This window comes from Lissotriton vulgaris, unplaced genomic scaffold (genome assembly GCF_964263255.1).
Source record: "Lissotriton vulgaris unplaced genomic scaffold, aLisVul1.2 SCAFFOLD_2481, whole genome shotgun sequence".
Classification (NCBI taxonomy): Eukaryota; Metazoa; Chordata; class Amphibia; order Caudata; family Salamandridae; genus Lissotriton; species Lissotriton vulgaris.
In genome coordinates, this window is record NW_028252459.1 from 244,206 (window position 1) to 258,419 (window position 14,214).

At 42.5% G+C, this 14,214-nt stretch overlaps 1 protein-coding gene across 1 annotated transcript in view; it reads left to right on the forward strand.

The window, feature by feature from the left end:
• Positions 1-14,214, forward strand: part of LOC147662569 (rho guanine nucleotide exchange factor 37-like) — a gene marked incomplete at its 3' end in the record, with an annotated part of 240,177 nt that overhangs the window by 127,721 nt on the left and 98,242 nt on the right. The window contains exon 6 of the mRNA XM_086951077.1: positions 10,433-10,563. Within this exon, the coding sequence (XP_086807203.1) occupies positions 10,433-10,563 (131 nt within the window). The remainder of the gene's footprint in view (positions 1-10,432; positions 10,564-14,214) is intronic.

Below are 14,214 nucleotides of genomic sequence, written 5' to 3' on the forward strand. Positions count from 1 at the left end.
CAATATAAATACAGTTGGAGAAAGTCATTACACGGTGCGCGCACAAAGCATATGCAGAACTGTTCCAACCCCGTCCCCGCCAGCCCGTGAGTCGATGGCAAACAAAAGCAGCCTAGCCCTGACCCGATCGTGGAGGCACCCCTGTATACACTCCCCTGGGGAAACCCATCCCCTCAGACATAAAGAGACAAAATGGCCGCATGAAAGAAGGAAGACCACCAGGAACGCAAAATGGCCGTCTATAGTCACCACAAAGTACTTTGTCCACATGGCATAGATCCACCGGGATGTCTGGAGGAGATTGGTGCCACATGGAAAGAAGCGAAGGCCACGGTGAAGGAGCATGTGAGGGGGCCAGAGGTTGCGTTGTCGGTTCCCAAGTCAATAGTGACGGCGAAGGCAACAATGAGTCAGGCTCCGGAGGAGGGAGAAACAAAGTAGCACAAGCGGGTCTGGCGGGCGGCCGGCCGCGGGCGCCAATGGAATCAGTAGCAAGCACACAGTCACTGCGATCACTGAGAAACACTGTATCTCCGCAAGACGGCAGGGGCAAATCCAATCCTGCCTGGAGGCAGACATCGCATTCCTGTCCCGGACGGGACACCATGTTATCAAAATGTGCACCCAATGCCTGGAAACTACTGCGCATAGCTAGGCGAAAGTCAAACAGGGCGGCCAGGATAGACTTACATGATGATGGTAGTTGCAGCTCTCCCGTCCCCACATTCCAAGAGGGTGCATGCGAGATAGCACTCGGCGCAGGCAGGGTGGCACAGTCCGTGAGCAGCAGTGAGTGTCCTCCATTGTGCCACGGATCTTTCGACAAAGCCATGGTGCCGATGATTCGGTACAGGAGATGAGGCAGCCGCGGCACATGCGAGAGCCAGTCTAGGTCTCAGATGCCACCAGAGTGCATTCAAGCGAGCGCCCGTCGCCTGGAGCCGTCTCGTGTTAAGCTGGGCGCCGGGACAGGGAAGCAGGCAGCATCTATCGGGTCCGGCCGCCGAGCGACCCACACAGCACACACTCGGCTTTACAGAAAGGGTCCGCACCTCCGAGGCATCCCGCCCCAGCGAGCTTGTTCCAGGCTCAGCGCACGATAGTCCACAGCAGGCAGAACAGTCAGGACAGCGTCCCATAAAAACGGCGCCGCTTGCGTCTTCAGCTGAAATAAGAAATTGGTACCTCGGTTATACGGTATGTATTCTATTTTGCAATAATAAGGAATAAAAATGAAGTACTCCCTATATTAGTGTTTATATCACTATGACCACACTAAAGTTTATATTATCTCTTTTGTATAGTCTCCTATCTCATCATGACCCACAGACACATTGACGGTTGTTACTGAATACTTTTTATTTTTTCTTTTTCTCTTTCTGTCAAATAAACAAGTTTATATATCTCTCATTTTTCATTTCCAAAACACATTTGTATATATACATACTTTTTACATATATACAATAGAATAGAAGCCCTTCGTTTCCAATTAGGATGTCTCTTCAAACCATAAAACAGACATTCCTATTGAGATCAAGCAGATTCATGTGAGGAAAACAATTAGGTAGAACCAATTTAAACCCAATGTCTTAAAGATCCCTCAACACACTATTCAAATTAATCAAACTTATTTATATGTATCTGCTGTCTCTTTATAGTCGACGCGTTTCAGCCAATCAATTCTGGCCTCTTCAGGACTAGGGCTATTCACAATCCATCTGTACAAACAACAATTTAAAAAAGAAGGAAAACAGACATCATTTTTAAGGTCCTTAAATTAATATCAAAAGTACCTATCTACATATTTACAAATGGATATTTAATCCAACATAGTTTATAAAATAATCTTTCTGTGAGCGGACTGACCCTTGTAACCTACTCTTTATTTAGTACATTTTCAAAGTTAAATAAACTGAACAAATCAGAACAAGGTGTGTTAATCTGAACTGATTTTTATGGACACTCTCTTTAGTTTTTAGTCACATATATTTTACCAAGTACGTTTAATCTAATCAGCATTATCGAAATGAAATTGTATTTACCGGGTATTGAGAGAGGAAAAACTTTCACTATTTTTTCATAGGCTCTTTTTTGTATAAGTACAAAACACTCTCTGCTCGCTTGTAAATCCGGAGAATGGCGTTATTGTTTGGTCGATAAACCTCACGCCTGCAGAATCTACGGAAAAGAGACCACTATAAATAAAACAACCATGTGGCTCACGGTTCCAACTACGGTGTATAAACACAAGCGGAAAACCACTTACTCTGCTAGCGTTTCGAGCGTTCCTAAAATGTTTCATATTAATCACGAGTGAAGACCTCAGCCATGCTCATTCTTCTCTCCCCGAGGTCTGAAATATACAAACATGACCCGCTTTCGTAAAGACCGCGTTCTAAGCATATCGTATTTGTAAACTCTCTAGGCAGGCTCACAACACTTACGTTTTGTGGCGACTCTCTCAGTTTTCTAACCGGTCGTCTCTCTGCAGTGTTAGTTCGCAACTCCCTCTTTAATTGGGCGACACTAAGGAAGGACTCTCTTTTCCAGAGTAGTTTATATAGAAACTGAAAAGGGGACCTTTGTTCCTTCCTGTTTATCTACATTGACACAAACGAGGGACTATTTCGGAGCTCTATTTACAACAGGCTCATGTATAAACCGGGTTATGAGTGCCATATTTACTTGTAGATCGAATAATAATTTGAATTATCTCTAATGATATAATCTGGAAAAATAGTTAGTGTACTTAATTATACGGTCAGTCGCTCCTCACAATCTAAACAATGTTTTCATAAATATTTCTCACATTATCCGTTACATGTCATATCAAGGAACAAATTGTAAATTTGTTCCTTGATATGACATGTAACGGATAATGTGAGAAATATTTATGAAAACATTGTTTAGATTGTGAGGAGCGACTGACCGTATAATTAAGTACACTAACTATTTTTCCAGATTATATCATTAGAGATAATTCAAATTATTATTCGATCTACAAGTAAATATGGCACTCATAACCCGGTTTATACATGAGCCTGTTGTAAATAGAGCTCCGAAATAGTCCCTCGTTTGTGTCAATGTAGATAAACAGGAAGGAACAAAGGTCCCCTTTTCAGTTTCTATATAAACTACTCTGGAAAAGAGAGTCCTTCCTTAGTGTCGCCCAATTAAAGAGGGAGTTGCGAACTAACACTGCAGAGAGACGACCGGTTAGAAAACTGAGAGAGTCGCCACAAAACGTAAGTGTTGTGAGCCTGCCTAGAGAGTTTACAAATACGATATGCTTAGAACGCGGTCTTTACGAAAGCGGGTCATGTTTGTATATTTCAGACCTCGGGGAGAGAAGAATGAGCATGGCTGAGGTCTTCACTCGTGATTAATATGAAACATTTTAGGAACGCTCGAAACGCTAGCAGAGTAAGTGGTTTTCCGCTTGTGTTTATACACCGTAGTTGGAACCGTGAGCCACATGGTTGTTTTATTTATAGTGGTCTCTTTTCCGTAGATTCTGCAGGCGTGAGGTTTATCGACCAAACAATAACGCCATTCTCCGGATTTACAAGCGAGCAGAGAGTGTTTTGTACTTATACAAAAAAGAGCCTATGAAAAAATAGTGAAAGTTTTTCCTCTCTCAATACCCGGTAAATACAATTTCATTTCGATAATGCTGATTAGATTAAACGTACTTGGTAAAATATATGTGACTAAAAACTAAAGAGAGTGTCCATAAAAATCAGTTCAGATTAACACACCTTGTTCTGATTTGTTCAGTTTATTTAACTTTGAAAATGTACTAAATAAAGAGTAGGTTACAAGGGTCAGTCCGCTCACAGAAAGATTATTTTATAAACTATGTTGGATTAAATATCCATTTGTAAATATGTAGATAGGTACTTTTGATATTAATTTAAGGACCTTAAAAATGATGTCTGTTTTCCTTCTTTTTTAAATTGTTGTTTGTACAGATGGATTGTGAATAGCCCTAGTCCTGAAGAGGCCAGAATTGATTGGCTGAAACGCGTCGACTATAAAGAGACAGCAGATACATATAAATAAGTTTGATTAATTTGAATAGTGTGTTGAGGGATCTTTAAGACATTGGGTTTAAATTGGTTCTACCTAATTGTTTTCCTCACATGAATCTGCTTGATCTCAATAGGAATGTCTGTTTTATGGTTTGAAGAGACATCCTAATTGGAAACGAAGGGCTTCTATTCTATTGTATATATGTAAAAAGTATGTATATATACAAATGTGTTTTGGAAATGAAAAATGAGAGATATATAAACTTGTTTATTTGACAGAAAGAGAAAAAGAAAAAAGAAAAAGTATTCAGTAACAACCGTCAATGTGTCTGTGGGTCATGATGAGATAGGAGACTATACAAAAGAGATAATATAAACTTTAGTGTGGTCATAGTGATATAAACACTAATATAGGGAGTACTTCATTTTTATTCCTTATTATTGCAAAATAGAATACATACCGTATAACCGAGGTACCAATTTCTTATTTCAGTCTATATTACCCAGGTACTGTTTGGTTTAATGGGTCTCCCCTGTCGTACATAGAGCTTGCGTCTTCAGCGCCACACGGGCGACCCGGCCGCCATTACTCCACCGAGGTCCGGTGACGAGCGGCAGTACAGACGAGGGTCCAGGGCCGCCAACAGCCTTGCGAATATCTCCGACCCCCGGGCAGGCTGAGAGCTCGGGGAAACACGGGCGAAATCAGCGCATCTTCATAAACGTTCCGCCGCCAAAATAAAACAGGATAGTAAGCAGGATGACGGTGCGGAGCTCAAGGGCTGGTGGAGCCGGGAGCCTACACGTCTGCTCCGGTCGCCATCTTGGCTTCTCCCCCCAACAGATACAATTTTAACGGCATCAAGATCAGGACACCTCACGAACGATGGGTCAATAAGAAAACTACAAGGCACTTCCAAAAATAGGAAAGGTAAACAAATAATGAATGTATGCAATATCTTAAAATGAGAACAGAGGTTTAAGGACAGATACAATTCCCCCTCTATTCTTCTTTCTTACGTCTCCAGCTGTGTTGCGAAACACATAGGAGCTTCAGAAGTATACTGTACTCAAGAAAGGAGCAGAATAGGACCTTGACGCCTGTTCAAAAAATTGGGTTTATTCGACTCCCAGAACTGTGAAAGGTAATAATGACATAAGGTACAGATAAAAGCAACCTAAGGGATCTAGAAAGTCACTTATTAAATATAATGTAATCTGACCCTATAGGAAGATCTACCTGTTTCATCATTGCGGGATAGACTGCCCAAGAAAATAAACTAGGAAGGAAGCGAGCACCTTGACCCTTCCTCTCAATGTGAGTAAAGTGTGCGAATAAATGTGAATGAATGGGTTAAATGGATGAGAGGAATGATATGAGTCCAACACTTTAATATAACGGAGGGATCCCCTGTAGTCTCTTTCTTAAATGTGAAGCACTAGAGTGACAATGCTGGATTTAAGGCACAATACCAGGTAGAAAGATGCTTCCCTGAGCATAAAAGGTAGTGGTAAGACAGGAATCGCAAATGTCCTTTGAAAACAAGATTGACTTTACAAGGGGCACCAGGGCAAGACTAGTTCTGTAAAGGGCATCAGGGCCAAAACGATAGGACCTAGTAAAAAAACATAAAGTCCCCCTCTAATTGTATCTTATTGTTTTACACACACAGAAAAGGATATGTACTATTGATGAACCCCACGAACATTCCGGTCCTGAAGAAGGTGTTGACATATCAGTCAGACAACACCGAAACGCGTCGACGCACAAAATAATAGAACCCAGCCAGATCCCAAGTAGATAACAGATATACCTGGATTATAGATACTGTGATCTCCCAACACCATTCCTATGTTGTGTCTTATATTTATAAGAGGATACTGGGTCATGACAAAATAATAGTAGGGAATACTTCTTACCTACAACTTACAGGGGTGTTTTTGAGAGTAATTATGTTTTTCTAAAGAAACTGTGTGATTCACTTGACTGTAATTTGTGTAACCCATGTGATCTTTTTCTGCCTTTTTCTTCTTTTTTATCATTGCATATATTTTTTTATTGGTCAATTGTATATTAATATGTATTTTTGTATTAGAGTTGATAAAAATGTATAAAACCTTTTTTATTAATGTATTGCAAATATTGATTTGAATTTTAACCTGAGATACAAGATTTTTAATAAAAAGACTGTAAACGTCATATTTTTGTGTTGGCCTGACATACAATAACAACTGAATGACCTGTGATTGATTGATGTGTATGAGATAGTGGTTGTGGAGTAAAGAGCACACAGTTAAGGGATTTTCCTTTGACTCAAGTATGCACCTAATGGTGTCACTAAAAATGATAGGGGCCTCCCTGCAGAATGTGAAGAGGGGCTCCTGAGTCTCTCATTTATCACAGATACACATTTGCCTCAGAATGAGGCCCCTCTGAGTGGGTTTGGGGTTCATCAATGAATGGGGCACCCCCTGCACTGGAGGGTCGGCTGAGACCTATGTTATGGCTCTGAATGGCTTGGCAGTTCGGACTGGACTGTTCCCATGAGGCACAGGGTCAGACTGATTTGCATATAGCCATGTCTGAACTGGGGTGGCAGAGTGGGCTAAAGAACGGTGATGGATTAAACCCAGATCTTTTGACTGGGTGTGAGTGTTTGATTGATTCAGATGCTCCGTCCATCACCACCCCCTTTTGTACCGCTTTTGGCCGCCATAAGTGTGGCAGGGTATGCTCAGACGTGAGTCCCTTGCTCACTTTGCCACTGGATTCAAGCAAGCCGGGCTGAAGACGGCTGGAATGCCAGAAACCGGTCCTCGGAAGCTTGTTTCCGGGCCAGGGAAGACATGGCTTGGCAGTTCGGACTGGACTGTTCCCATGAGGCACAGGGTCAGACTGATTTGCATACAGCCATGTCTGAACTGGGGTGGCAGAGTGGGCTAAAGAACGGTGATGGATTAAACCCAGATCTTTTGACTGGGTGTGAGTGTTTGATTGATTCAGATGCTCCGTCCATCACCACCCCCTTTTGTACCGCTTATGGCTCTGAATGCACCTCTTGCTGGTCTTTGCACCCTATTGCTAAACAGCTGTAGCCACACACTATAGAAAACTTAGGGCCTAATTACGAATGGGTCAGTTCATTCTGATCTGTACGTAAACCCCTGTTTACGCATGGGTTGAAAATACATGTGTTCTTTTATTTAGCGCATCTGATAATTATTTGATGAGTTAAATACCTCAAGGCTCAGGTCAACACTACCGAAATTTAACAGAGGAAAAGTATTCACCATTTACTGTATCGTGCGGATTTTGGTGCGTTAAACACCAACATCTTTGTTATTCCCACAAAACTCATAATAGGTGCTATTTATCGCACCTGATAAATAACTTACCCTGTGGTGTCGTTCTTTATTAGGTATGCTAAATTGCAGCTGCACTCCTAATCAGAGCCCCAGCATCCTAACTTGCTGACACATACTTTAATGCCTGAAAACAATTATGTAGTGTAAGAAGACTCCTGGCAGGTGTTTCTGCACATGGCCATCAATAGTTAATAAACATTAAACTAGGCCTTCCTTCCAGCCACGCCTCAGCTTCAGAGCAAACAGTCTGACAATCTGCTACTCGGCCAATTAGCCACGTGTTCGAAGTCCATTCGTTTTGCCATCAATAGGATCCTTCCCCGGGACTGAATATCCACTATGCAAAGAGATCACTGAGTGGAAGGAACACAGCAGGATTTTAGTGGTGGCAAATTGGAAGAATACTTAATTTTACCTCTCCCCTTTCCCTGCCACGTCCTCCACTCCCAATTCCTACACAATTTCATCAACACAATTACCACAACGCCACCACAAGGATGTAACAATTTTTCCCACTTGGGACCTTCACATGAATGCCTACCCTTCCCCCACCACTCCCAAGCTAGGGAACAGACTCCATTAAGACTTAATATGCACCTTAACACCTCCCACTGGGGAAAAACTTAGAACACCGCTGCACCACAATAAGGGTTATTGGCCATAATTTACATCAGCGTGTTGGTCAACGCGCTTGTAGCATGCTGTTTTAGCTTAGCATGGGTTAACTCCAAGAGTCACAGACAGAATTACAAAACCCACGCCGTCCATAGGACACCGCCACATGGGCAATTGTTTGGGGTTTGAGGTACATCTTTCGGCTCCGCTGACGACTGTACATATTGCTATGATGTGAGTCCAGCACCCGCAGGGTGCTCACCCCTTTCCTATTATTCTTTCATACCCTCTAATCTTTTGAGTAGATGGAGTAACAGTTCCTTCTTCAAGGAGGTTTCCAGTAACGAAATATTTCAAAATATTCTTCGGCAGACCCAAGAGCAGTTGTACTGCCTCTTCCAGAGAACAAAGGCGAAGATCTGGAAGGTCATCCTCTTGCAGTTTTCCTGTAACATTACAAGCGATACAATACCACGTTAAACCTTTCCATTAAATTACACTTGTTCAAAAAGGCCTGGGGCTGTCTTGCATAGGAGAACACCATCAATTCCGGGCCCCTCGTAAATGCCATCTTTTCCGGGACGTGTGGAGCAGGCAATTCCTTTCCAATCTGCGCCTTATTAACTGCAGCACACGAGCCATAAATAAACACGCTTTTATGACGACCTGGGAACAGTTTGTCCAAACATTCAGTCAATAATTAATTAGCGAAGTCAGCATATCTGAATCGGTGATGTCACCAAAGTCCACCATGCCCAGAGGCTATAAAGCAGCTGGGGCTATTTAGGAATAGTTTCACGTCATAAAGGCTGCAGGTGAGGTGGGCTTCAGGATGGGCAGCATCCTCGCGCTGCCCTTGGACCCTGCCTGCCACTCAGTTGCACTGTGATCGATGTGCAAATAAATCCATCATAGAGCAAGGAGTCCCAGAAATACTGCCTAGTGAATATTCAGGACGCCTTCTATGAATACTTGTTAATGGCTGCAAATGCAGAGATGGAGGCCCGGAGGCAACGACACATGCAGGGCTTTAACTGGGCCTGGTCCTGCCGGTGCCGAGTTCTAAAAATCAGGTGCTGAGATGGGTCCCTTTAGGGCTCTCCATTTTTGCCCTCACCCTCTGTGAAAACATACATCTTAACTCTGCAGCAAGCAGTACCACCTTTCATTGACTTTGATGTCACTTCAAAGAGGCTCATTATAGATCTTTCACAGTCTCATCATATCAGAACTAAAGAATTTTCATTGTTAAATAAAACAAAGCCATAGTTGTTGCATATTTATCTTATGCAACTAACACACATTGATTGACAAAGCCAACAGCCCTGGCTTGTTGTAGGTGTAATGTTACATGTATTTTATATCTGGATGCAGTGACAGAAGCAGCTAAAAACAGTCAGGCAGCACACTATGCTCAGCACAGAGTTTCAGTTTACGTGTTTTTAAGACATGCCCTTAATTACATCGGCCACACCCCTTTAAGAGACCCCCCCCCCATCCCCAGTTGTGGCATTCCACTTAAAGCCCTGAGCACCCGTTTAGGCATGCATATGCTTTAGCAATATGCGCCAGCATTGCGATGCCTGTCTTTAAGTCAGTGATCACAATTCTCAAAGGGCTCATTCTGTTAGAGGATCAGAGGGAAGCATGCAGTTGTCCATGTAACTGACTTGTCAGCATCTGAGAAGCCTGAAGCTGCCAGTTGCATGGTGGAAGCTGTCCCTACCAGACCACTTCAGCTGTCAGAAACCTTTCAGTGCAGCTGTAAACCCGTCATATATATAGATATCCTCGTGAATTGCAGGGAAGCTAAAGATACCAACATGTCAAAGTTAGAAAAAAGTGCTACTGGCCCAGTACGCACACAGAAGTGGTGATGTGGCCTCACACCAAAATGGTAGCGTCAAGGGAGGTTGGGATATATTGTGACTGGTAAACTAAGGGTGCGGCGTGGTCTCAAAGAGAGATGATTAGTGGACAGAGCATTTCCAAAAAGTATGAGATTAAGGGAGGTAGATATCTCTGAAGTAGAGGCTTAGTCCCTATGTGGAATGTCCATCTGTCATTTCTGCTGTGATGTCATTTTATTGATAGCATATTTCTCCCCAAATTAAAATCTGTGTAACTGCTGTCATCATTTGTTATTGTTTATGTTCCACAAGAAACATACTCAACATAGTGTATAAGTCAGAACAATGGCGTCTGTGGGATGAGGGTGATGAAATGTGTCCAGCTGCAGATGGTGTGTCTGAGGACTAGATGTACCCACATATATATTGGAGTCACCCTTGTGATAGGAGAACGTGTTAAAATGTTGTTTGTTTGGATTCAGTTTAAAATAGTTTTTGTACTTCCTGTGACCCCCGCCACCTTTTGGTTCAATCATCAATTTGTCTTTTTTCCATCTCATCTGAGATCAGCCACCAAGTATGTGAAGAAGGAGCAGCTGACCCTGATGGACAGAGTGTCCAGGATCAACACACACAGCCTCACCAAGAAGACTGGCCGCTTGAGCCAAATGCTGAAATTCGAGGCTGGGTTTGTGCAACGGGTGAGTGCTGCAGGTGGAACGGGATGGCAAGTCAGGGCCGCCAAAGGGGTCTGACCAGTGGTGTAACAAAAGCCGCAGCTGTATGGCAGGGCCACAAGCTCCAGGGCCATCCTCCAGCACTGGAAGGCCCCTGGCCAGAGAGCTTCGGACTGGGTCTGGAGGGTGGGGGGTCCCCTGCAGGTACTTTGCAGGGTGGTCCTCAAGTTTCGTTATTCCACTGAGTGGGACGTGGCTTAATCTATCCTGTTGCAGATACAGCCATGACACGTACAGGTGACAGTGACACGTCTGCCCCACTACAGGAGGGTGGGGCTTGGTCTAGCTTATGTTTCCACAGATGGAGCCATAGAAGATGGGGGCCATGCTGACGTCAGTCCTGCAGATGTAAGTGTCACCATAGCTGAGGGCCACAGCATGTGTTCGAAATGGCTTTTTTTCTTCCCTGGGTGAGAGCCATAGGAGTGCAGGGGCGTAATCGCTGCTCTCCATGTGAGGGTGAGGTATGCGGAAGAGGTGGAACAGCTCTACTGTATTTTATTGTATTGTAATTACATTTATATAGCACTTACTACCCCTGACGAGGCGTCAAAGTGCTTTTTCGGCGAGTAGCATGCTACTTCGGAACCCATAAAGGAAATATGAAAGTAATTTGAGTGGTGGATAGGTTAGTCAGTTATTTGGATTCAGAAGGATAGCGGAGGGATAGAAAAGGGAAAAGGGTTTGCTTTTATATAGTGCTTGTTACCCCTGATGGGCTATTGAAGCACTTTTTTGGGCAAGCTCCGGGAGCCATAAAGGATTAGTGGTGAATTAGTATAGTGATATATGAAAGTAATCTGACTAGTGGATATTAGTCAGTTATTTGGATTGAGAAGGGTAGTGGAGGGATAGAATTGGGAAAAAGGTTTGTATTTATATAGTGCTTGTTACCCCTAATGGGGTGTTGAAGCACTTTCTTGACGAGTAGCACGCTACTCCGGAACACATAAGGATTAGTGGTGAATTAGTATAGTGAAATATGAAAGTAATTTGAGTGGTGGATACTAATCAGGAATTTGGATTGAGAAGGATAGCGGAGGGATAGAAGAGGGAAAAAGGTTTGCATTTATTTATATAGCGCTTGTTACCCCTGATGGCGTGTTGAAGTGCTGTTTCAGCGAGTAGCACGCAACTCCAGAAGCCATAAATGATTAGTGGTGAATTAGTATATTGAAATATGAAAGTAATTTGGGTGCTGGATATTAGTCAGTAATTTGGACTGAGAAGGGTAACAGAGGGATAGAAGAGGGTCAAAGGGTTGCATATATATATATATAGCACTTGTTACCCCTGATGGTGTGTTGAAGCGCTTTTTTTGGTGAGTAGCATGCTACTCCGGAACCCATAAAGGATTAGTGGTGAATTAGTATAGTGAAATGTGAAAGTAATTTGAGTGGTGGATATTAGTCAGTTATTTGTATTGAGAAGGATAGTGGAGGGGTAGAAGAGGTAAAACAGATTTGCTTTTATATAGTGATTGCTACCCCTAATGAGATGTTGAAGCGCTTTTTTCAGCAAGTAGCATGCTATTCTGGAACGCATAAAGGATTAGTGGTGAATTAGTATAGTGAAGTATGAAATTTGAGAAGTAGACATGTTAGTCTTTTATTTGTGATTGAAAATGATAGTGAAGGGATAGTAGAAGAGTGAAGGATTTAGACATTTTCTTTTTGTGGATGTCATTGCAGTAGTGGGAGGCTTGGGATGAGTAAAAAGGTATGTGGAGGGGAAGAGTCAGAGGAAAGAGTTTAGAAAGGCTTGCTTTAGGGGATCAGTATAGTAAAAGAGGTGTCAGATGGTGCAAGGAGAGGTAATGTAGGGGAGAGTCTAGAAAAGGCTATTTGGGGGATCATAGTAGTGGTATGGGGTTTGAGATGAATAAGAGAGTAGATGTAGAAGATATATTGATAGAGGTACAGGTTGAGAAATAGGGTAGTGCAGTGGAAAGAGTAGTAGAAAGAGGTTTGAGATGAGTCAGAAAGTTGAGGTAGAAGATATATTGAATGAGGTATAGGGTGAGAAATAGGGTAGTGCATTGTTTATGCTGAATTAGAAGAAAGTAATAAATGTATAGATCCATAAGTACATGGAAAGTTTATAGATGCATAAAGGAAGTAAGTATATATATATTAAAGATATTGATTTAGGTATAGGGTGAGAAATAGGGTAGTTCATTGAATATGTTTTTTTGTTTTTTGAGGAAAGTAATAAATATATAGATCTAAATACATGGAAGGTATACAGATGCATAAAAGAAGTTAGTATAAGTAGATTTAAGATGCATTTGATAAACTCTGGTTTTCAAGTGTTGTACTTTATTTATTTATTTACTTATTTTTAAACATAATTATTCTACCTGTTTATACAAAGCAATACAAATATATAGGTACGTATCTATAGTATAAATAAATGCTTATATACAGAGGGATATGCTGTATATTTCTGTTTGCGTATGGTACTGATGTGGGGAAGAGCCAATTCTTGAGAAGTTTTCTGAATAAAAGGTGGTTGTCGGTGGATCTTATGTTGGGGGGTAAAGAGTTCCATATTTTGGCTGCTTGAACAGAGAAGGATGCGCTACCCATGTTTTTTTACTTGTATCTTGGGATTTTGAGGCGAGGTGTCACTCTAGAGCAGAGGTTTCTATGAGGAATGTGTTTGGTGATTTTATTCCTGATGAAGAGCGGTCCCATTCCATATATCGCTTTGTGGGTTATACAAAGCAGCTTGAAGGTGGTTCTTCTGGCAACCGGTAATCAAGGCCCGGGGAGATGTGGTCTTGTGGTTTGATATGCAAGAGTAGTCTGGCAGCCGAGTTCTGAATCCGTTGTAGTCTTTTCATAGTCGTTAAAGGTGATCCATGGTAGAGGCTATTGGCGTAATCAAGTTGGGACAGAACAAGGGAGATGGTAGCTTAGTCCTTGTGGGGAAATCCAAAAAGGGGGAAGATTTGTCGCAGAGTTTTTTCGTAACAAAGCTTGATCTTGCTAGTTTGTCCACTTGGGCACTCATCGATTGCTTGGAGTCCATGGTCATTCCGAGGTTTATTACTTCCTTCGATACTTTATGCGGAGATCCCAGTTCATCAGGCCAGGCGGCAAGCAGGTCATAATGTTTCCAATCGCCAAAAGTATTTCTGTTTTGGAAGCATTCAGTTTGCAATGGCTCCAAGTCATCCATTGATCCGCGGCTCTGAGACAACTGAAAATTGGCGAGTTTCCAATGTCTTTGGGGCATTCCAGTTGAAGGAGTATTTGCATGTCATCTGCATAGTTATAGCATGTGAGTTGAAATTAATTGATCAGTACCGGTAATGACTTCATGTAGATGTTGAAAAGCATGGGCGAGATGATGGCCTTGAGGGACCCCAGCTTTTGTGGCGTACGGTTTGGACGAGAAAGGTAGGGTATGGATGACATTAGTTCTGTTTCTAAGGTAGGACATGATCCAGTCTAAAGCAGACCCCTCTATGCCGGCTTCGTAGAATCTTTATATCAAAGTGTCATGGTCAACCATGTCAAAGGCAGCCAAGAGGTCCAAGAGGAGTAGCGCGTCAACCCCGTTGCAGTTAACTGTGTTCTTCAGGTCATGCCAGATAGCAAGGAGGGCATA